This window comes from Gobius niger (assembly GCF_951799975.1).
Source record: "Gobius niger genome assembly, chromosome: 3".
Taxonomy (NCBI): domain Eukaryota; kingdom Metazoa; phylum Chordata; class Actinopteri; order Gobiiformes; family Gobiidae; genus Gobius; species Gobius niger.
Genome location: NC_136854.1, coordinates 42,074,797 through 42,097,475, shown reverse-complemented (window position 1 = coordinate 42,097,475; position 22,679 = coordinate 42,074,797). Strand labels below are relative to the sequence as shown.

General features: G+C 40.6%; 1 protein-coding gene across 2 annotated transcripts in view; it reads left to right on the top strand.

Moving 5' to 3' along the window:
* The first annotated feature begins 1,041 nt into the window (after positions 1-1,041).
* The window catches only part of glra3 (glycine receptor, alpha 3), a 126,250-nt gene continuing 104,612 nt past the window's right edge, over positions 1,042-22,679 (top strand). For both annotated transcript variants that reach the window (XM_079553443.1, XM_079553444.1), the window contains exon 1: positions 1,042-1,151. In XM_079553443.1, coding sequence (XP_079409569.1) covers positions 1,087-1,151 — 65 coding nt within the window. In that variant the 5' untranslated portion in view covers positions 1,042-1,086. The remainder of the gene's footprint in view (positions 1,152-22,679) is intronic.

Sequence of the window (22,679 nt, the reverse complement as noted above, 5' to 3'; positions counted from 1 at the left end):
CGTCAGGAGCAGGTTTCAGTTAGTTTTAAATCAGCGGTTCCCAAACTGTGGGTCAGGGACCAGAGGTGAGAGAATGGGACCATTTGCCATTTTAAAAAGTTGGGAAATAGACTAGTAGTCGTCCTAAATCCCAGTCTCACAGTGGCTTAGTGGTTAGTGGTTCTCACACAGAGGGCGGGGCCTGAATTGAGGTCATTATGTTCCTCTTCTGCCCTGCACGACTGCACAGTGGACCTGTTTCTGACCGTAAATGGGTTCGCTCTTCGTCGAATAACCATGGGACGCTACTGTTGGGCCCCATGTGGATTTTTGCTTAGGGCCCCAGAAGGGCCAGCACCGGCTCTGGGGCGACTCGTGTCGTGTAAAAAGCGTCCACTGTTTACGCCTCAGTCTTAGTGACGTAATAATTTAATATAGTAATCATTTAATTTCAGAATCATTTTACATTTTACTCATTAGAAATCATGGCAAAATGAAAACTCAGTGTTTCACCGCAGGGAGAAACGTGAAGACGCAGATTTGACACACCTCACCGCGTTTCTAATTTTATCCATTCGTTTCGCCTTTTCACAACGCGCGCGCGATCCCACCGAGCGCGGCACGGGATTGGTCGAGCCGCCTGTCAATCACTCAGAGGGAGAGAGAGAGAGAGGGGAGAGAGAGAGGAAAGAGGGGGGGGGCGTGCCTCTGTGTGATCCCGTGAAGCACGCGCGCACGAGGGCAGAGAGCGAGCTCACCGCACGCGGAACATCTGTCCGCCTCCTCCTCCGCGTTTGCTCCTTTCAGTTTCCGCCGCGCTTTCAACCCAATCGATCATGGCGCGCGCGGCTTTCTCCCCGCTCTCCCGGACCCAACCGTGAACTGGAGTGATATTTTTTTTTGTTTTTTTTTGGGGGGGGGGGGTTTGAGGGTGTTCGTCCTGTTGCTGCCGCCGCGTGCGCTATGTGTGGAAGTTGCGCCGCGTGCGTCGGTTGAGCGCGTCTGCTGCGTCTGCTGCTGCTGCTGCTGCTGGAGGAGGAGGTGGAGGAGGAGGAGGAGGAAGAGGAGCTGAGCAGCCGAGGTTGGAGCGTGCATTCCCGGGGAGAGATGCGGTGGATGAGGCGCCCGGTGCTCGGCTGGTCTGGGGCCGTGGAGCTGCTGCTGTTCGTCGGGTGAGTAAAGAGGGAACGATCGGGAGAGTTTAAGTTTAGTGGAGAAATGAACTTAAAGAGGAAGTGAAGAACGTGGGTACGGTCAAGAACAAAACAAATGTGTATTAGTTTGGAAGTTTGTGTGAACAGGAAATTCCTCATGTGAAAGCTAAGAACCTCCAGAGTAGGGCTGCAAGATACGCGGCGGTGCAATACTGCGATAATGATGTTATTGCGATATTTTACCCAAACCATTTAAGAACGACATGTTCCATTCAATTTAACCTCTTTACTCCCGCCTGAACCGAGAGGATCTTTTTCCTCACGTCGTCAGATTTTTTTTCCATCATTTTTTTTATTGGGTGTTCAACTCATTTTTGTAACTTTTTTGTCATTTTTTCATCCATTTTTTTTATCAAATTTTTGTAATTTTTTTGGACATTTTTGTAATTTTGTTGTCACATTTTTGTTATTTTTTGTCATTTTTTTTGTCACATTTTTGTTATTTTTTGTTATTTTTTTGTCACATTTTTGTTATTTTTTGTCATTTTTTCATCCATTTTTTTAATCAAATTTTTGTGGACATTTTTGTAATTTTGTTGTCACATTTTTGTCATTTTTTGTCACATTTTTGTCACATTTTTATCACATTTTTATCAATTTTTATTTTATTTTTTGGGTCATTTTTGTAATTTTTTTGTCACATTTTTGTCACATTTTTATCACATTTTTGTCACACTTTTGTAATTTTTCCGTCACATTTTTGTCATTTTTTTGTCACATTTTTGTCATTTTTTTGTCACATTTTTATCACATTTTTATCAATTTTTTTTTTTTTTTTTGGGACATTTTTTTAATTTTTTTGTCACATTTTTGTCACATTTTTATCACATTTTTATCAATTTTTTTTTTATTTTTTGGGACATTTTTGTAATTTTTTTGTCACATTTTTGTCACATTTTTATCACATTTTTGTCATTTTTTTGTCACATTTTTGTCATTTTTTTGTCACATTTTTATCACATTTTTATCACATTTTTGTCAAATAATTGTTATTTTTTTGGGACATTTTTGTTATTTTTTTGTCACATTTAAGTCACATATTTGTCACATTTTTGTCACATTTTTATCATTTTTTTGTCACATTTTTATCACATTTTTGTCACATTTTTGTAATTTTTTTTGTCACATTTTTGTAATTTTTTTGTCACATTTTTATCACATTTTTATCACATTTTTGTCACATTTTTGTAATTTTTTTGTCACATTTTTATCACATTTTTATCACATTTTTGTCATTTTATTGTCACATTTTTATCATTTTTTCCTCAATTTTTTGTCAATTTTTCGTGACATTTTTGCCACTTTTTCACCTATTTTTCGTCACTTTTTGTCAATGTTTTCTCGCTTTTTTGTCACATTTCCATCATTGTTTTCGTCTCAGTTTTGTTGCTATTTTCACAGCTTTTTTCCAGAAGCTTTTAGATTGGGGTAAAGCCAAACTGGAGAAAATGTGCTCGGTTCAGGTGGGAGGTTAGGGGTTAAACACAAATCGAAGGTTTTCAGCTGTAGCAGAAGTCTTCAAAAAAAAAACACAAAAACAGGATCAAAACAAGAGTAAAATTGAACTAAATGAGGAAATAAAACAGACATTTTTTTTAGTTCTGTTTGTTTGTTATTGTTTACAGAAAACGTGTCAGACTTAGGTGATGTTGCGATTTGGATATATATGGATAATATTCACAAAAAATTCAATATTTCTTGCAATATATTGTGCAGTCCTTCTATAGAGTTCAGCCACTGAGCTTTAACGACTGGAGGCTGCACTGGCGCCGACTGGGACCTTTGATTGAGGAAGTTTATTTCCAAACTGGTTTAACCTCTTACCACCCGCCTAAACCGACTGCATGCTGTCCGCTTCGGCTATAGGCCTGTGTAACACCTCATTTGAAAGCTAAGACAACAAAACTAATCTTTTTCCTCACGCTGTTGCTGTGTTGTGTCACCTTTTTTATGTTTTTATTTATTTATTTTTGTCATTTTATTGTTGAATTTTTGTAACATCTTTGTTGAATTTGTCATTTTTGTCACTTTTTTGTTGAATTTTTGTCACATTTTTGTTGAATTTTTGTCACATTTTTGTTGAATTTTTGTCACATTTTTGTTGATTTTTTGTCACATTTTTGTTGAATTTTTGTCACTTTTTTGTCACATTTGTGTTGAGTTTTTGTCACTTTTTTGTTGCGTTTACATCCTTGTTTTCTTCTAGTTTTTTTTAAAAGAAAATGGGATCCGTTCAGATGGGAGTTAAGAGGTTAAACGATAGGATCTGGCAACAATAAGAGAGGAGCTCATTCATTGGTCACGTCATATTATTGAAATGTACAAAAACACTTCACATACTCAAAATACAAAGTAGTTGTACATTTTCATGTCATTTTTGCTACAGTAAAAAAAAAAGGTTAGTGTGTTTTACTTTAACCCCTTGACGCCTGAATGTATTTCCAGTTATATGAAAAATATATTATCAATGTTTTTAGGTTTAGGTTCATTAAACATTGGCAAAGCAGGAAAGACTTTTCAACCTGAAATGTGTCAATTATAATAGAATAAAAACAGAAATGGAATAAAAACAATAAATAAAACAGATTTATAAAACAGTGTTAAAGCTCGTGGGATAAAAGATATTTCCTGTGTTTTTTTTGCGTTGCTCTTCTTGGCTGCATGTGGTCTTCGGTGCCTGAGCTTGGGTCCAATGGAGGGTCTGAGTCATGAAGGTGCAGTGTGACCATGTCCCGCCTCTCACTCAGAGACTGGGTGTGTTTTTGCTATATATAAATGTCTGTGTCCATAGAATAATTTTAACCATTTTGCTTTTAAAAGACCTTATATTTGAGCAGCATCAGCTTCGTGGTTGTATAAGCTACGCGGCGGCGGAGTGATCTGCTAGAAAATAGTCCCTCAAAATGCGGTCATTCATGAGATGCAGATCAGTTATATTCCAAACATGACTCTATGGACACAGACATTTATATGGTTAGTCTGGTGTTATAAGTGATTTGCCTCAGGTGCTCTGTGGAGCGGGTCAGACTGTTTTTAATGCAGGCTAGCTGATACCATAGACATGCATTAGCCTAGCACTACAAAACTCTTCAAACATAAGAACTGCATGAATTACAAAAAAAAAATATCTCCAGAAATCAGCAACACTCTGGATGACTGGGAAATGAGGCGCTATGTCAAAAATTCTGAAATATCCCTTTAAGGGGTTAATAAATGTTGTTGTGAAGTCGGTGCATATTCTGCCGTTGTGCCTGTGGGCAAGACACCTCCTCTGCTCTGCCGCGCCTGTGCAGTGGGATTAACTGCATCCGTTACTGTCCAGATCAGGCAAAGTATCCTGAATAAGTAAAGCAAAGTGAAGAAAGAAAAGAGTTTCAGTTTGTCAGATTATTTTAACGTTAAATTTCTGTCTTGTACTATATTTTGAATGTTTTCTCATCTTCAGAATTCCTGCCTGATTTAATGAGCTTTGAGCCCCTTGTAAAGTACAGTTTTTCCTCATATTTGTGTCAGTAATGTCAAATTATTATCTCCTAATTTTACCTGCTGCTTAAAGTGATAGTCTGGAACATGTTTTACAAATGTTCTAAAAATTAACCACCTGGTCTTGCATTTTGATGTAAAGTAAGTATTAATATATATTTTTTATTTTGTTAAGGTCTATTCTTCCCAGATCTCATCAACTAATCAGTCTAGTATCCTCCCACTTTGACCAATGAGACGAGCTTTTCCTGTGAACCAGCCTGCCTGGTCCAATCAGGAGGGAGGGGGAGGGGCTCGATCATTTACTTTTGAAAATCCTGTTCCCGCTCTCCTCATTTTGCAAACTAAGAAGAGCTTTCTGATTAAAGAGGGGCGGGATTTGATTGTTTTAAATTTCACTCTATCTGTCCTCACTTTGAAAACTTACAGACTATCCCTTTAAGAATATCCCTTTAAGAATATTGCATCTGGGCGTTAACCCCTTAACTCCCACCTGAACCGAGCACTTTTTCTCCAGTTTGGCTTTACCCCAATCCCAAAAGCTTCTGGAAAAAAGGTGTGAAAATAGCGACAAAACTGAGACGAAAACAATGATGGAAATGTGACGAAAAAAGTGAGAAAAGTTTGACAAAAAAGTGACGAAAAATTGATGAAAAAGTGGCAAAAATGTCACAAGAAATTGACAAAAAATTTACGAAAAAATGACTAAAATGTGACAAAAAAATTACAAAAATATGTCAAAAAAATTACAAAAATTTAATAAAAAAATTGACAAAAAATGACAGAAATGTGAGTAAAAATGTGACCAAAAAAATACAAAAAATTGACAAAAAATACAAAGAAATGTCAAACAAAATGACAAAAAATTTGACAAAAATGTGATAAAAAACTTGACGAAAAAATAAAAAAAAATCACAAAAAATTTATTTATAAATGGACGAAAAAATGACAAAAATGTGACAAAAAAATTGCTAAAAGGTGATAAAAAATTGACAAAAAAATCACGAAAAAGGACGAAAAAATGACAAAAATGTGATAAAAATTAGAAAAAAAAAAAATACAAAAAAATGACAAAAAAATACAAAAAAATGACAAACAAAATGACAAAAAATGTGAGAAAAATGTGATAAAAAATTGATGAAAAAATGACAAAAAAAGGACAAAAAAATTACAAAAATGTGATAAAAATTTGACAAAAAAAATACAAAAAATTGACAAAAACATAAAAAATGACCAAAAACGTGACAAAAATGTGACAAAAAAATTACAAAAATGTGATAAAAGATTTACAGAAAAATGACAAAAAAATGACAAAAAATGACTAAAAAGTGATAAAAGTTTGACAAAAAAATACAAAAAATTGACAAAAAAAATAAAAAAAAGACAAAAAATGTGAGAAAAATGTGATGAAAAATTGACGAAAAAATGACCTAAAAATGACAAAAAGTTTGCCATTTGAAAAAATGATGGAAAAAAAATCTGACGACGTGAGGAAAAAAATCCTCTCGGTTCAGCCGGGAGTTAAGAGGTTAAAATGTCAGTAAAACGCCGCTTTCTTCGACGACATCCCCCCCTCCTGTGGCTCCTGATGACCCCCCGCCGTCGGATGAAGCCGTCGTCCGCACGTGCTCGTATACGTTTCTTTCCGCGCCGCTGCCGCTCATCCGGTCCCGCCGTAAATGTGCGTAAACGCGCTCTGACCAGTGACCGTGCATAACGCCTTTTGTAATTACGCCAGAAATAGAGAAAAAGAGACGAGGGACGGCTTGGTTTCCACGCGGAGTTCGAGCCGGGGGGAGATGGAGCAGATCCTGAGCAGATCCCACCGGAGCGCGGCGGATACACAATAAGCCTGTTAGCTTTCTGTATTTCAATCCATGCGCGACGCCCTAAGAAGATTTACACCCGACTTTGATGTTCCCGAAGCCGCTTTTTACGCCAAAGCTCGTCCAATCTTCGGGGGGGAAACTTTAATATTCCAGCGAACTTATGCGTCCCAAAAAAAAAGAAGAAAAAAGAGGTGAGCCGACTGATGGTACCTGGTGATAGGACGGATGAGTTTCAGGCGTTATCGGGCGCCAGTGCCGGATTAATGCTTCGTTTTCCGGAAACTTTTAAAGTATTAATCCGTTTAGAGCCCGAACGTGATTACACAACAGGACCGGGGGCATTAAAATTTAAGGAAACACTGAAATCTGAACTTTTAAACTAAAACAAGAGTCGTGTTTGAGGAGGTTTAAATCACGGACTCAGCGGACCGTTCAAACTGTCATTATGATTTGATGATTTTCCAAAGCAGGGTAGGGCAACTTTGCCATTTACTTCAAATGCCAATGTTTTAATCTTTGGTTCTAAAGTCTCCGAGACCCGCCGTTACCTTAATGACCAGCTGCGACCCAAATACAACTGTAGTTTGTCATATATCGTATAAAACATTGTATTTACCACTTGTTTCTATTGAACAAGCCGTAGATTTGCTTTGAAGACTGAAATTGTGATCAAAACAACCCAATAGTATTAATTTGAACAGACTCCAGTGAGTTTCTGTGTAGTTTCAGATGGAAAATATTGAAGAAAAAAAAGTTCCTACAGCGGGGGTACTCGAGACTTAACTTGGACTTGAGGCCAATGACTCTCAATGACTCGCTGTGACTTTATAGTTATTATTTATTTGAGTGAAACTGTCGAAAGATCAGGATTCATTTTGTAAAAGCGGCGCATCTTTGTTTACATTATGGTGATTAGCCTCATGCGTGTTCGGTTTCCCGACACAGGCTTCTAATCAATACAGCGCGATAAGGCAGGAGGAAATATTTCTTTGGATGCATTAAAAGTTTTCTAAAGACAGTGAAGAGGAGGAGATTTACGGACAGGAAAACGTTTGAAACAATGGGCTGGACCTACAGCGCAGACGGAGCCTCCAGAACCACCATGTAAGAGCTGATTCATCTACAGGAATCTTTTCGATGTTTTAATTCGTTCACACAAAGTTTGCAGCATTTAGAGGTTATTTTACACATCCGCCACAGCCCAGTGACAGCGGGACTGAAGGCTACGCAGAATCTACTTTGAGCAGGGGCGAATCCGAGTATACAGGGGCTGGGGCAGGACAGGGGAACCTCTAACAGAAAAACTGCCAGAAACTAACAAAAATACAAATATTATTTTATATTTATATTTCATACTACAAGGAAAAGCAGCTCATGTTTATTTATTTTTTTCAGCTGTTTCTCACTTTCATCTGCAGTTTTAGACTTCAGTTAGAGTCAATATCATTCATGCTTTGTAATAATGATTAAATTAAATGATTTTCTTCCGACAACAGAGCTCCCAGAAACCCCTCCACCACATTAACCCCTTAACTCCCACCTGAACCGAGCACATTTTCTCCAGTTTGGCTTTACCCCAGTACAAAAGCGTGTGGAAAAAAGCTGTGAAAATAGCAACAAAACTGAGACGAAAACATTGATGGAAGTGTGACAAAAAAGTGAGAAAACATTGACAAAAAAGTGACGAAAAATGGATGAAAAAGTGGCAAAAATGTCACAAGAAATTGACAAAAAATTGACGAAAAAATGACAAAAATGTGACAAAAAATGGCAAAAAATTGATTAAAAAATGACAAAAAAATGACAAAAAATGTGACAAAAAATTTATAAAAATTTGCCAAAAAAATAACAAAAATGTGACAAAAAAAAAAATGACAAAAATATGTTAAAAATTTGACCAAAAAACGACAAAAAAATGATAAAAAAAATTGACCAAAAAATGACAAAAAAAGTGACAAAAAATGTCAAAAAATTGATAAAAAATTGACAAAAAAATGACAAAAATATGACAAAAAAAAGACAAAAAAATTGACAAAAAATGTGACAAAAAATGTGACAAAAAAATGACAAAAAATGACAAAAAATTGATAAAAATTTGACAAAAAAATGACAAAAATGTGACAAAAAAATGACAAAAAATTTGACAAAAAAATGACAAAAATGTGACAAAAAAATGACAAAAAATTTGACAAAAAAATGACAAAAATGTGACAAAAAAATGACAAAAAATTTGACCAAAAAATGACAAAAAATGACAAAAAATGACAAAAATTTGATTAAAAAAGGACAAAAAAATGACAAAAAATTGGACCAAAAAATGACAAAAAAAAATTGATAAAAAAAAACTGATGAAAAAATGACAAAAATGTGACAAAAAATGAAGAAAAAAAAAGAAAAAAAAATGTTACAAATTTGACCAAAAAACGACAAAAAATTGATAAAAATTTGACCTAAAAATGACAACAAAATGACAAAAAAGTTACAAAAATGAGTTGAATACCCAACAAAAAAATGGAGAAAAAATCTGATCACGTGAGGAAAAAGATCCTCTCGGTTCAGGCGGGAGTTAAGAGGTTATTCATCATCATCATCATTCATCATTATCATTTTATACTCACTACTGCCACCTCAGGTCATACGTGTAACTGCAGGTTCTATTATATAGGGCGGCACGGTGGCGCAATGGTTAGCGCGAAAGGGGTTCGATTCCCACCAGGACGGGGCCTTTCTGTGTGGAGTTTGCATGTTCTCCCCGTGTCTGCGTAGGTTTCCCCCCCCCTGAAAAAGAGATTCTTAATCTCAGTGGGACATGGTTAAACAAAGGTCAATAAATAAATAAAACCCGAATTAACACCTTTGTGAGTGACAGTGCAGGATTTTAGAGGCAGTTGTGGTGAACAGGTCTGAGCTCATTCTAACAAAGTCTCCTTGTGTGTCTGTAACTGTCGCTGTGGTTCGTTGGCCTCTTGGTTTATCGCACCTATGGATGCACCGATACCACTTTTCTAAAACCGATACGAGTACTTGGATTTAAGTACTCGTCGATACCGAATACCGATACGAGTACAAGGCATTTTCTTCAACATTCATACTTTTTTCACAGCAGATTGTTTTGTAATTAGTAAATTTACTCATGTACATTTCCTTAAGTAAAGTAGGCGACACATTTAAGAGCAGTTATATTAGAATTGTGCTGATGCCATTTATTATTTATTTTTATTTTCATTCAATATAATTTTTAATTTTTATGTCTCTGTCCATCATAGACAGAAAAGCCCATGGCCTAAAGCTCCCAATGCCTGAGCTTTATTCATATATTTTTATTTAACAATAGTATTGAGATGTTACTTAAATGGTCTCTTTTCGTCTTTACTTCAGCTCCTGTAGATTTTCTCGTGTGTTTGTAGTAACTTAGCGAGAAGCTACAGCGTTTTCATTGTTCTGCTGCAGCTCATTTTCCCTCAATATAAACATGCTGTATGTCTTTAATTTGGATTTTCTGAGGACTTTTTAGTCACTGGGTTAGTTTTTCAGATGAATAAACCCCTGGGCATAAAACGGCGTCAGAATGACCAAAACTGTTAGCCGCGAGTTAGCAGCGTTAGCCTGTATGTTGTAAACACTGCAGACGCTGCAGCACGAACAACATTAAGCTCTGGTTAAATCCAGCTCAGACTCTGGTTTAGAGAGCGCAGTCTGTAATAAAGTCAGCTCTGTGTGGATTATTGTATTTACACTAAACTATTCTACAGTTTGTTGCTTCTTCTCTCTGGCCGCACGTCAAATGGTATCGGTTTCTGGTATCGGGACCTCATGAATGAGTACGAGTATGAGTACAAGCATGTGGTATCGGCCCGATAATCGATTCTGGTATCGGTATCGGTGCATACCTAATCGCTCCAATTCCTTGCACTTTCTCAAAACTTCCCTATTCCAAACTCAAAGGCTTGTTTATCCGCACAGCCGTCGACACATCATTCCAGCCTTCACAGCGCACGTGTCATTTCAGGACATGTTTGTGCTGATCAAATATTTAACATTGTTGGATGATGCCAGATGGTGCACCTCTTCACACGCTCATTTATCACACGTTCATATCATTCATCATCATTTGTATGGCATGTAGCTTTTCTGGACGTCCATGTGTTCATACTTTACCACATGTAGACTTCTGTATCCAAATGTCTTTACGCTACGTTTTGTTTCTGTTTTTGATCCATCAGCCTCTTGGTCGACTCTGACGTGGTTAAGTTTGTTGTTGTGATGGTTTGAGCGGGTTTCCTCCGGCTCCTGCGGTTCAAAAATGAATAATAGATTCATCTGCGCTACGAGAAGATTATGACTGTGGCTCGGTGGTACAGCTACACACAGATAGAAGGTCCCGGGTTCGATCCCTGGGCCAGAGGCGGCCTTGGAGTTTGCAGGTTCTCCCCGTTTCTGCGTCAGGTTTCTTCAGGGTTTCCACTAAAAACATGGGTGTTTGAAACTTGGTGATACAGGCTTTAAAATGACTGGATTAAAATGAGATGAATCCCATTCCAATCCAACTTTATCTATAATGCACTTTAAAAGCATAGTTGACCAAAGTGCAGAACATAAAAGCAAAAAGTCAAAGTAAAAGTTAGAGGAGGAGTGAGTAATGGTGGTGTATTAATAATATGTGGTGTAGCAGGTCCACGCTGTGGCCACATCTCCAGCTCAGACCCAGGCGAGCAAAGCTAAAGTGAGCCTTCATCATTTAAAAGTTACTCATCTACCGCTCCTCAGCCAAGACCAGCGCTGATTAGAAGTTCAGCCATCATCTTTCGCCAAGCCCGGCTCACCTTTGCTCTGATGGAGCTGAGCGTAACATAAATTATACCATGTCCGTCCATCCATCCATCCATCCATCCATAGATCCATCCATCCATCCATCCATCCATAGATCCATCCATCCATAGATCCATAGATCCATCCATAGATCCATCCATAGATCCATCCATCCATAGATCCATCCATCCATCCATCCATCCATCCATCCATCCATCCATCCATCCATAGATCCATCCATAGATCCATCCATAGATCCATCCATCCATCCATCCATCCATCCATCCATCCATAGATCCATCCATCCATAGATCCATCCATCCATCCATCCATCCATCCATCCATAGATCCATCCATCCATAGATCCATCCATCCATCCATAGATCCATCCATCCATAGATCCATCCATCCATCCATAAATCCATCCATCCATAGATCCATCCATCCATAGATCCATCCATCCATCCATAGATCCATCCATCCATAGATCCATCCATCCATCCATCCATCCATCCATCCATCCATCCATAGATCCATCCATCCATAGATCCATCCATCCATCCATAGATCCATCCATCCATAGATCCATCCATCCATCCATAAATCCATCCATCCATAGATCCATCCATCCATCCATCCATCCATCCATCCATAGATCCATCCATCCATAGATCCATCCATCCATCCATAGATCCATCCATCCATCCATCCATCCATCCATCCATTCATCCATCCATCCATCCATCCATCCATAGATCCATCCATCCATAGATCCATCCATCCATCCATAGATCCATCCATCCATCCATCCATCCATCCATCCATCCATCCATCCATCCATCCATCCATCCTCTTCCGCTTTATCCGGGCCCGGGTCGCGGGGGCAGCGTCTCACACACACCTCCTCCAGCTGTTCTGACCCCGAGGCGACACCAGGCCAGCTCGGAGACATAGTCCCACTACCGTGCCCTGGGTCTTCCACGAGGCCTCTTCCCACTAGGACATGCCTGGAAAACCTCCCGTGGGAGGCGACCAGGAGGTATCCGGAACAGATGCCCGAGCCACCTCAGCTGCTCCTTTCGACGTGAAGGAGCAGCGACTCTACTCCGAGCTCCTCCCGGGTAACTGAGCTCCTCACTCGATCTCGGAGGGTGTGCCCAGACACCCTGCGAAGGAAACTCATTTTGTCCGCTTGTATTCGCGATCTTGTCCTTTCGGTCATTACCCATAGATGACCGATGTCCCATGTTAAGCAGTGGCTGAGTGAGAACAGTCTCCAGTTAAATTCAGAGAAAAATGAGACACTCATTGCTCCCCGACAGTGTCATCCCAGGTATTAAACAACACCTGGGAGACCTGAGCGTGTCGGTCAAGACCAGTTTAAGAAACCTTGGAGTTACTTTTGATGAAGACATGTCTGTAGCGCAGCATTCGGGAAAATTATTAAAGAACTGTTTCTTTCATTTGCGCAATATCGCCAAGCTGAGACAGTTCACAAAAAGAGCTGGAGACGATTATTCATGCTTTTGTGTCGTCGCGGTTGGACTATTTCAACAGCCTGTTCACCTGCCTAAATAAAAAGGAGCTGACCCGCCTACAGTATGTTCCAAACTCTGCAGAGGCTCCTGACCCGCACCAACAGGACAGCCCATATTACTCCTGTGCTGAAGTCTCTCCACTGGCTTCCAGCTGCCTCCAGAGTTAACTTTAAAATCCTGATTCTGACCTTCAGGGCGCTTCACGGACAGGCTCCAGTTGACATCACTGACCAAATCCAGCGCTACTTCAGCTCGGAGTCTGAGGTCTTCAGGTCAAAACCTGCTCATGGTTCCTCGGACCCTTTACAAAACCCGAGGAGACGGGTCCTTCAAAGCCGCTGCGCCCCGTCTCTGGAATGAACTTCCTCTGTCATTGCGTTCCCTCGATTCTGTGGAGACTTTTAAAAAGCAACTTAAGACTCATCTGTTTAAAAAGGCTTTCGAGAGCAAATAGAGCTGCGGGAATGTAGATCGTTCGGTAAATCGAGAGCTTTGCCCCGACTCAGCTCCCTCTTCACCACGACAGACCGATACAGCGACCGCATCACTGCTGACGCCGCTGTCACATCATGTCCACCGCGAAACAAAAAATTACAACGATATCAAAAAATCATATCGCGATACGACCCCAAAGTATTCTCCCCAACACTGGACACGGCAGCTCAGCCCAGTGACTTCCTGACTCTGTCCCGTCAGTGGCTCCGAGCTCCCGTCCCGAGCTCCCGTCCCGCGCTCCCGTCCCGGGGCAGAGCTGTCTCTTCAGCAGGCGTCCGCTGAATCACCGCAGACCTCGGCTCATTCCCCCTGCAGAGAGAGCGCTGTTTTCACTGCCAAATATAGCCCTCCTGACAAAAAGAAACAAACAAACAACATAGTAAGATTCCAGCCAGAGGCGACACAGCCGGGGCACCAGACGTATTTTAAAGACTCCAAAGACGTTTCAGACGGTCGAGAGTGAGAAGTGATTGAACAAGGAGGAAATAAAGTACCATAACCTTCTTTTCTCCAGTGCAACAAGCTGTGTCCTTTGGCTCCAGATGTGTTAGATTGATATTTCCCAAAGGCATTCGGCGTCGACCATTGAAATGACATTAAATTCTTCTAGTCAATACTGTGTTTTGAACTGGTTTAGCCTTTACCCGGACCCAGACTTTTCTTTCACTGCGTCGCAACGGAGGGATGACATTTGAGGTTGAACATCCTCCACACGAGTTAAAAATTGATAGGAAAAAGAGCAGATGGGGCTGAGGAGGAAAGGAATTAGTGACCCATGAAGTGGATACAAACACAATCTTACCAATGACTTCTTTTATCCTTAAAAGGACTATACAGAGTTTAAAAATGTTAAAACAGAGTATTTTCCTCCCCCCACATCTCCCATGTCCGAATGTGTAGAATGAGCTCAGACCTGTTCACCACAACTGCCTTTAAAATCCTGCACTGTCGCTCAGAAAGGTGTTGATTCAGGTCCGAAGTGCCGTCATGCACAAGCTTAATATAGAAGGTGCAGTTACATGTGTGACCTGAGGTGGCAGTAGTGAGTATAAAATGCTAGTTCCTCTAACCTGAAGGTGTGAGCGCCTGGACTTCCTGTCTATATTCTTTTCCTGGAATAATAATCATATTTTCTAAAGATTATGTTGTGGGCGGTGAGTTCCCGGTAGACGATCATTTACTGTGTTCAAATCATGAAGTTCAGATCAGAGACGCCTGTGATCATGAAGGATCGAGAGTTTGTCTTGAAGCTAAAGGCTAACATGCTATGAAAATATATATAAAGGCACTATTTCAAGTTGTGTAAAGCATTAACCCCTTAACTCCCACCTGAACCGAGCACATTTTCTCGACGAAAAAATTGACGAAAAATGACAAAAATGTGACAAAATAATGACCAAAAAATTACAAAAATGTGATAAAAATGTGATAAAAAAAATTGACAAAAAAGGGACGAAAAATTTATGAAAAAGTGGCAAAAATGTCACAAAAATGTCACAAGAAATTGACAAAAAATGACAAAAATGTGATAAAAATGTGATAAAAATTTGACAAAAAGTGGCAAAAATGTGACAAAAAAATTACAAAAATGTGATAAAAAATTGACAAAAAAATAAATAAATAAATAAAAAAGTGACCAAAAAAGTCACAAAAATGATGGAAAAAAAAAAAGTGATGACGTGAGGAAAAAAGATCCTCTCGGTTTAGGCGGGAGTTAAGAGTTTAAATTAGCCTTTAGCTTCAAGACAAACTCACTGATCCTCACAAACATAAACGTCTCCTCTATGGAAATATTTCTACCAGGAACTCACTGGTCTGAGCTAATCTTAATGGAAATGAATACGAACAGGAAGTACTAGCGCCCACAGCTTCAGCTCAGAGGAACTAGCGTAGCCACATTGTGCAACAAGCCGACTTTATTCATAAAGCGCTTTTCATACCGAAAGGCATCACAAAGTGCTTTACAGATTGCAACATTAAAAACATTACGCCTGGGACACCCTCCCATATATATTATATATTAGGACTAAATAAATAGACAGTTAAAAGCTCAGCTAAAAAGGTGAGTCTTGAGCCACGTTCTCTGCCTCGCCGTGAGTCTTTTTGTTGTATTAATAATTAATTCATACTTAGTAATAATGAATAATTATAAAGTGGTGAATTTTACATTGTTTTGTATTATTCATGTCTTTGATGCAAAGGAATCTTTTTTGTTGTCCTTTATGTCCTTTGTTTTTGTAGCTATTTTGAGGCTTTTAGATTTGGGTAAAACCAAACTGGAGAAAATGTGGTCGGTTCAGGTGGGGGTTAAGAGCTTTACCCCCACCTGAACCGACCGCATTTTTTCCAGTTTGTCTTTACCCAAATCTAAAAGCCTCTCCGAAAAAAAAGCGTCAAAATAGCAACAAAAGACTGGAAAAAAAACATGATAAAAGTCAACGAAAAGTGACAAAAATGTGCACGACAAAACAAACAAAAACACGACAAAGGAGCAACAAAAAGCAGTGAAAATGTGGCAAAAACCCAAGAAATAAAGCGATGGGAAAATCTATCAAGAAAGGTGACGACAAGGCGGCAACAGCGAGAAGAAAATCCATTTACGTTACTTTTGTAGGTCTTAGCTTTCAAATGAGGCGACACACTGGCCTTTTGCCCGTCAGTTCCGGTCGAGAAGCTTTTAGATTTCGGTAAAGTGCGGTAAATGCACTCGGGTACGTCGGGGGATTAAGAGGATACAAAAATCTCCTCTCATTAGTCTGTGTGGGCTCTCAGTCGTACAGGAGTCGTCGTCATTTCTCCTGGATTCATCTAAAATGTACAGATGCTTTGAATTTGAGCTTTTTCCCCCACGGCCAATCGTCCACTGTGCGTTTTGAACTTCTCCCTCTGTCCAAACCCACTCACTGTGACATGTTTTCTTTGAGGAGATTGCATCAGCTCAGCCTCAAACCCGACGTGTCACGGAAAGATGATGAAGACGAAGCTCGGACCGCTGCACCGGGGGCCGAGAGTGTCCGACGGGGACAAAGCCACGGCTATTTCTGTCGTCTGAAGGAACAACACTTAGCTGCGTGTTTTAGCCGCCGGGGCCGAGCGATGTGAAGGGCACGAAGCAAGTCAATGAGACAATAAGGAAGGATTGCATAATATCCCACCAACATCTCAGGCTTTCCCCACATCATCTGCAGAGCCCACCCCCCCGAGAAGCCTCCAGCGCATGATACAAACGCGCCAGGACTGAGCTGCGGGAGTCGGAGCTGCATTAATAGTGCGTTTAATTTATTTAGAGCACATTAAAGATGGATATTTGGGGCTAAAATAATCGGAATGAGTTTGGAGACGAGAAAGTTTCCCAAACTCATGTCGGAGAAGTGACGTCGACAAGAGCCTCACGAAAGACAACTAGATGTTAACTTTGGGTGATGTTCCATTGGGGTTTTGGACAGTGTCGGGTGAAACGGGGTGAAGAGAGTTTTTCATGAGACTAAAACTGTGACTAAAATGTCCAGATATTTTAGTCGACTAAAATAAGACTAAATAAAAATGATTTGGAGAGACTAAAATCATCCAAACTTCTATTGAGCGTCTGAAAGAGCCTCAGATCATGTAAATCCTCTGTTAAAGGAGCAGCTCTGAGCTTTGTTCATGTGGAGCAGCTCCATGAAGCAGAGGAACCAGATTAAATATGATTATAATGAATATTATAAATGAGTAAATTAGTCTTAAAGCAGTACTAAGTAACTCTTCCCCCTAGAGGCCATAAGTGCAACTGCAGGTGTAGTAGCAAGTTACGATTTTTTAACTTATTAATTGTCTTGGAGAGTAAATACTACGCTGACAGGAAAGGCGAAGGGAGAGAGGGTTACTGTGCATCCAATTATACAATGGAAATATTTTTTTTCACTCAAACTTGGCTGTAAATACTGTTTAAAGTGACGTTAGCCCGCAGTTAGCTTTGCCCGTTAGCATGTTAGCTTCTTCTTCGTGATTGCATTAGTGTGTATTGCTTTCTCCGCACCGGTGGCAGTCAAGTTGCAAACATGGTTTTCTGGCCAGAGACGCCAGGGGGAGATGAAAGACCCTCCAATCATCCCATAAACAGTTGTATCACCCCCACAGGGACTACGGGAAGGATTTATTAAGGTAAACACGTTACTTAGTACTGCTTTAAATTTAGTCGACTAAATTGACATGCAATTTTAGTCGACTAAAACTAGACTAAGGGCGCACTCACACTTGTCCATCCGAACCGCGCCCAAGCGCTGGAAGCCCCTTCTGCGCGGTTCGTTTGTGCAGTGTGAGTGCAATCAATCCGTGCCCGAGTTGGACTCGGTTCCGGACTTTGGCCGCTTGGAGGAGGGGGGCCAGAGCGCGGCTCGGTTGCTCGTGTTTGCGCACACGCACGGATACAAGCGGCGGTTGTGTGAGCGGGTGCATTTGTCACGTAAAACAGTGAGAAAAGGCTGTATTTATCAAACAGAGCAGCGGCTGCCTCGCTCTCGTCTCCCCGGCTCCCGACCGGGCGGCTCCCCGGACCCCCGGCCACATACTCACTGCTCACGCCCGACGCCCTTTACGGGGAGCGGCTGCGCTTCTCCCGCCCTGTGTCCGAGCTTCTCTGCTGCTGTACCCGGTTTGGCATCAGGCTTTAGTGGGACAGATAAAACCTGCGGGTGCTTTTAGATCGCTTGTGATTTTGGTGCGCGTTCGTGTTAAATGCTTTGTCGCAATGTAGCGTATAGATACAGACGGCATCTCGTCATAGAAGGGGGCGTGGCTTCGCCAAGGGGGAAAATAGAATCTTTTGGGAAACACAATATTTCACTCTTTTTAGCCATTTTCTGGTGGAATATGAACTTATTTATCACATACAAATAAAGTCAAGTGTAAATCGGGCCCATATGGATATTTTCTCACAGCAGATTGTTCAGTAGAAGTGAAAAAAACGGCAGTTGTAGCAAGCGCTAGCTAACCGTTAGCATTAACCCGATGCTAACATGTAGCGTTGTGTTAGCATTCTCCGTTTTTTTATGTATTTATGGGCTGTTGAACCTTGCTCCTCCCCATGTCTTTGTATCTTTATTTAGCAGAAACTATATTCATAATTCAGTGTTTGTTGAAGTAGTTTTTGAAAAATTAGAAAAGGTTTTGATTTTCTCAAAATTGTTTTCCCCCTTAACTGTTTTCAAACATGACCATATATGGGCGATTCCAGAGATGCCGTCTGTATCTATACGAAGCATAGTCTAGACTTCCAGGAGTTCGCCGACATAAAGCTGTTTAACCAGTGGCCGAAGCAGCAATGAATGACATAAACTGAGCGTCATATTTTCTGTTCTCGTCGCCTTTTTTTGAAGGCTGTATATGACTCCAAAGAAAGGCTCAGAGCGGCAGGTGCTGCTCCACCCCCCGCCTCAGCTGAGCAGCTATTTCTCTGCTTTATTAAAGCAGTACTAAGTAACTCTTCCCCCTAGAGGCCATAAGCGCAACTGCAGGTGTAGTAGGAAGTTACGATTTTTTAACTTATTAATTGTCTTGGAGAGTAAATACTACGCCGACAGGAAAGGCGAAGGGAGAGAGGGTTACTGTGCATCCAATTATACAATGGAAATATTTTTTTTCACTCAAACTTGGCTCTAAATACTGTTTAAAGTGATGTTAGCCCGCAGTTAGCTTTGCCCGTTAGCCTGTTAGCTTCTTCTTCGTGATTACATTAGTGTGTATTGCTTTCTCCGCACGGGTGGCAGTCAAGTTGCAAACATGGTTTTCTGGCCAGAGACACCAGGGGGAGTTGAAAGACCCTCCAATCATCCCATAAACACTTGTATCACCCCCACAGGGACCACGGGAAGGATTTATTAAGGTAGACACGTTACTTAGTACTTCTTTAAAATCGACTATTATATCCACCATAGCCCTTTTTGTTAAACTGTAGTAAAATGCAAAGAAAAGTGGAGTGAAGAGATTTGACAGGGGCTCATAGTAGACATTATTTCACGCAGCTGTTTAAGGTTTTTTTTTCTTCCGCATTATGTTGCGCTGCTGCTGCTCACGTGCACTTGTAAACAACTCCTCGTGCTCGGCCACGGCTCGGTTCGTTTGTGTAAGTGTGAGCGCGGGCCGTTCGGGGCATCCAGGCCTTTCCTCAAACGAGCTGGAGAGTGGCACGGTTCGGATGTCAAGTGTGAGTGCGCCCTAAGACTAAAACTAAAATAAAATATGTTGTCAAAATTAACACTGGAGAGAAGAAGCCTTGAGGAAAACTATAATCTAAGAAAAAGTCTGTGTCGTACAGGAGTTGTCCGTCTTCAATGAAGGTGTTCGAGTCGTCTTCTGTACTGGTGGTCGGAGTCTCGAACGTTTCTCTCATCCAAAAGGCTTCGTCAGCAAACTAGGTTATGTTCAGCTCGCAGCCTAGATAAAGACCAAAAGGGAGGAGCCCAGAAGAAAGGGAGGGGCGGTGCCGTGTGTAGCTGGAGTCTCAGAGAAGCTTCAGAGAATCTTTAGGCAGCACAGGATTCCAGTTTACCACAAACCTGTGAACACGCTGAGACAAAAACAAGTTCATCCCAAAGACAAAACGCCACAGCTATTTGGTTTATTCTAGGGCTGTGCAATTAATAGAAATTCGATTACGATTTCGATTACTACAGTAAACGATTATTTATTTTTTTCAAAATATTTTTTTTATTTTATTTTTTTCAAATTTTTAATTTTTGGATTTTTGTCACTTTTTTGATTGATTTTTGTCTTTTTTGCTGGATTTATGTCTTTTTTTTAATGGATTTTTGTCACTTTTTTGCTGGATTTTTGTTAATTTTTTGCTGGATTTTTGTCTTTTTTTAATGGATTTTTGTCTTTTTTTGCTGGATTTTTGTCTTTTTTTTAATGGATTTTTGTCACTTTTTTGCTGGATTTTTGTCTTTTTTGCTGGATTTTTGTCTTTTTTTAATGGATTTTTGTCTTTTTTTTAATGGATTTTTGTCACTTTTTTGCTGGATTTTAGTCGTTTTTGATGGATTTTTTTAAAAGCAACAAATAATCGTTTGAATAATCGTGATTTCAATTATGACAAAAATAATCGTGATTATCATTTTTTCAATAATCGAGCAGCCCTAGTTTATGGTAAATGGTCTCAACTTATATAGCGCTTTTCCGACCTACATTAGGCACTCAAAGCGCTTTACAGCAAGGATCCAGTCACCCATTCATACACCAATGTACACAGACACTGGGGGCAATGTGGGTGAAGTGTCTTGCCCAAGGACACAACGACAATGTGCACTTCCAGGAGGTGGGATTCGAAGCCCCGACCTTCCGATCACGAGACGACCCGGTCTACCGTCGCCAGTGGCGCAGATGCAAAGAAGAAGTTTGCAAAGAACATTAGATTGGAGAAACGAAACAAGTGTTACAGAAGAGACCGTATCAACACCGAAGAGGAAGCACTAGCGGCCCCACAGTCGGCCGTGCATCTCCACCTCAAAGCCTCCAACCACTCCTTTGAGGACGGAGAGGGCGAGATCTTAGCAAAAGAAGAACATTGGTTTGAACGAGGAGTAAAAGAAGCTATTTTTGTCAAGAAAGAAAATCCTTCCATGAACCGGAATGGGGGACTCAGATTTAATCTTTCTCCACTTTACTCTAACCTCCTTGAAAATGAAGGAGACGGGCTTCGAGCGTCTCCTGAACAGCCGCGGCGTCAAAGTGGAAAAAACTTAGCCAAACTTAAATAAAAGTATGAGACGCATTAAAGAAGAGGAGGATCAAGACCAACAGTTTGTCCCGTGGACATAATGGAAACAAACAGCTCAGCAGACGACCCTTCATCCGCACAAAACACCTCTTCCTCCAGCTGCTCCGGTGAAGCTGAGGTTCATGGTAAGTGGTTTAGCCTCTCACGTTTCTTTTATTACCATAGTAAGCGTCAAATTTTCATTTTTATTTCATTTGTTGTGGTGCTTGCCAATGTGAGCCTCGATCGTCACACACGTGTATGTGTTTAACAAAATATAGTTCTCTTGCAAAAAGTACAGTCTGAATACGAACTGCACCAAATGAAAAAAAAAGTCCGCTTCTGATCCGAAACAAAGAAGCAGAGCAAAGGACTTTTCTGGTCTGAATACACCCAGTTTTCGCTGACGAAGCCTTTTGGATGAGAGGCGAAACGTTTCGAGACTCCAACCACTGAGTACAGAAGACGACTCGAACACCTTCATTGAAGATATCTAAGAAAAAGTATGTTCAGGCCGTCGCCGGAGAAAGTTACTGTACGTCTCCGCAACTCATCGGATTGCGCGCATATACAAAGGGCTTATTTTATTTATTTATTCACCTCTATTTAACCAGGATAGTCCCACTGAGATAAACAGAACACGCTGGATCACAGACATGTTTTAAGCTGGACTTTATCATGACATGAGGCTGGACACACGGGTACTGCACACTCACATGTTGGGATAATAACCTGGAGAGGCAGGAGGGGGGAGAGAGGCGAGGTTTGAGTGTCAAGTGTCAGAGAAAGGTGGTTAAACTCTTCCACTGTTCCGCGGCTCACACATTTTCAAAGTGTTTTTCCTAATGGCGTCCGTGTCCAGATGCTTAAGCCGAGCCGCCACCCCCTCGATTCCATTAATGCCCTCTGCCGCTGCTAAAAAGGCTGGGGCTGTTTTTAGTTTGACAAAAGCCCGTCCCTGAAATAACCGTCCGAAGATCCGCACGCAACCTGTTCTTGTTTTCCCTGTTTTTTAGACATGTTGTGAGTAAATATTCAGGACTTCCACGGTGGCAAAGAGGAGCAAAAGGGCAGTGACTCGTTCTGAAATGTATGAAATGTAAATATTACTCACTCATTAATGCTTGAAGATGTCAGTTTGGTCTTGGGGTCAGGCCATTTTGTACCTAACGTAAAATGTCATATTTATTAATGATTGCCAAGGCTTTGACCTCACCTAAATGTGGTCCATGAGAAGAAGCAACAAACTGTAGAATTGTTTAGTGTAAATCCAATATTCCACATAGAGCTGACTTTATTACAGACTGCGCTCTCTAAACCAGAGTCTGTGCTGGATTTAACCAGAGCTAAATGTTGTTAGTGCGTCTGCAGTGTTTACAACATACAGGCTAACGTTGCGAACTCGCTGCTAGCAGTTTTGGCCATTCTGACGCCGTTTTATGCCCAGGGGTTTATTCATCTGAAAAACTAACCCAGCGACTAAAAAGTCCTCAGAAAATCCAAATTAAAGACATACAGCATGTTTATATTGAGGGAAAATGAGCTGCAGCAGAACAATGAAAACGCTGTAGCTTCTCGCTAAGTTACTACAAACACA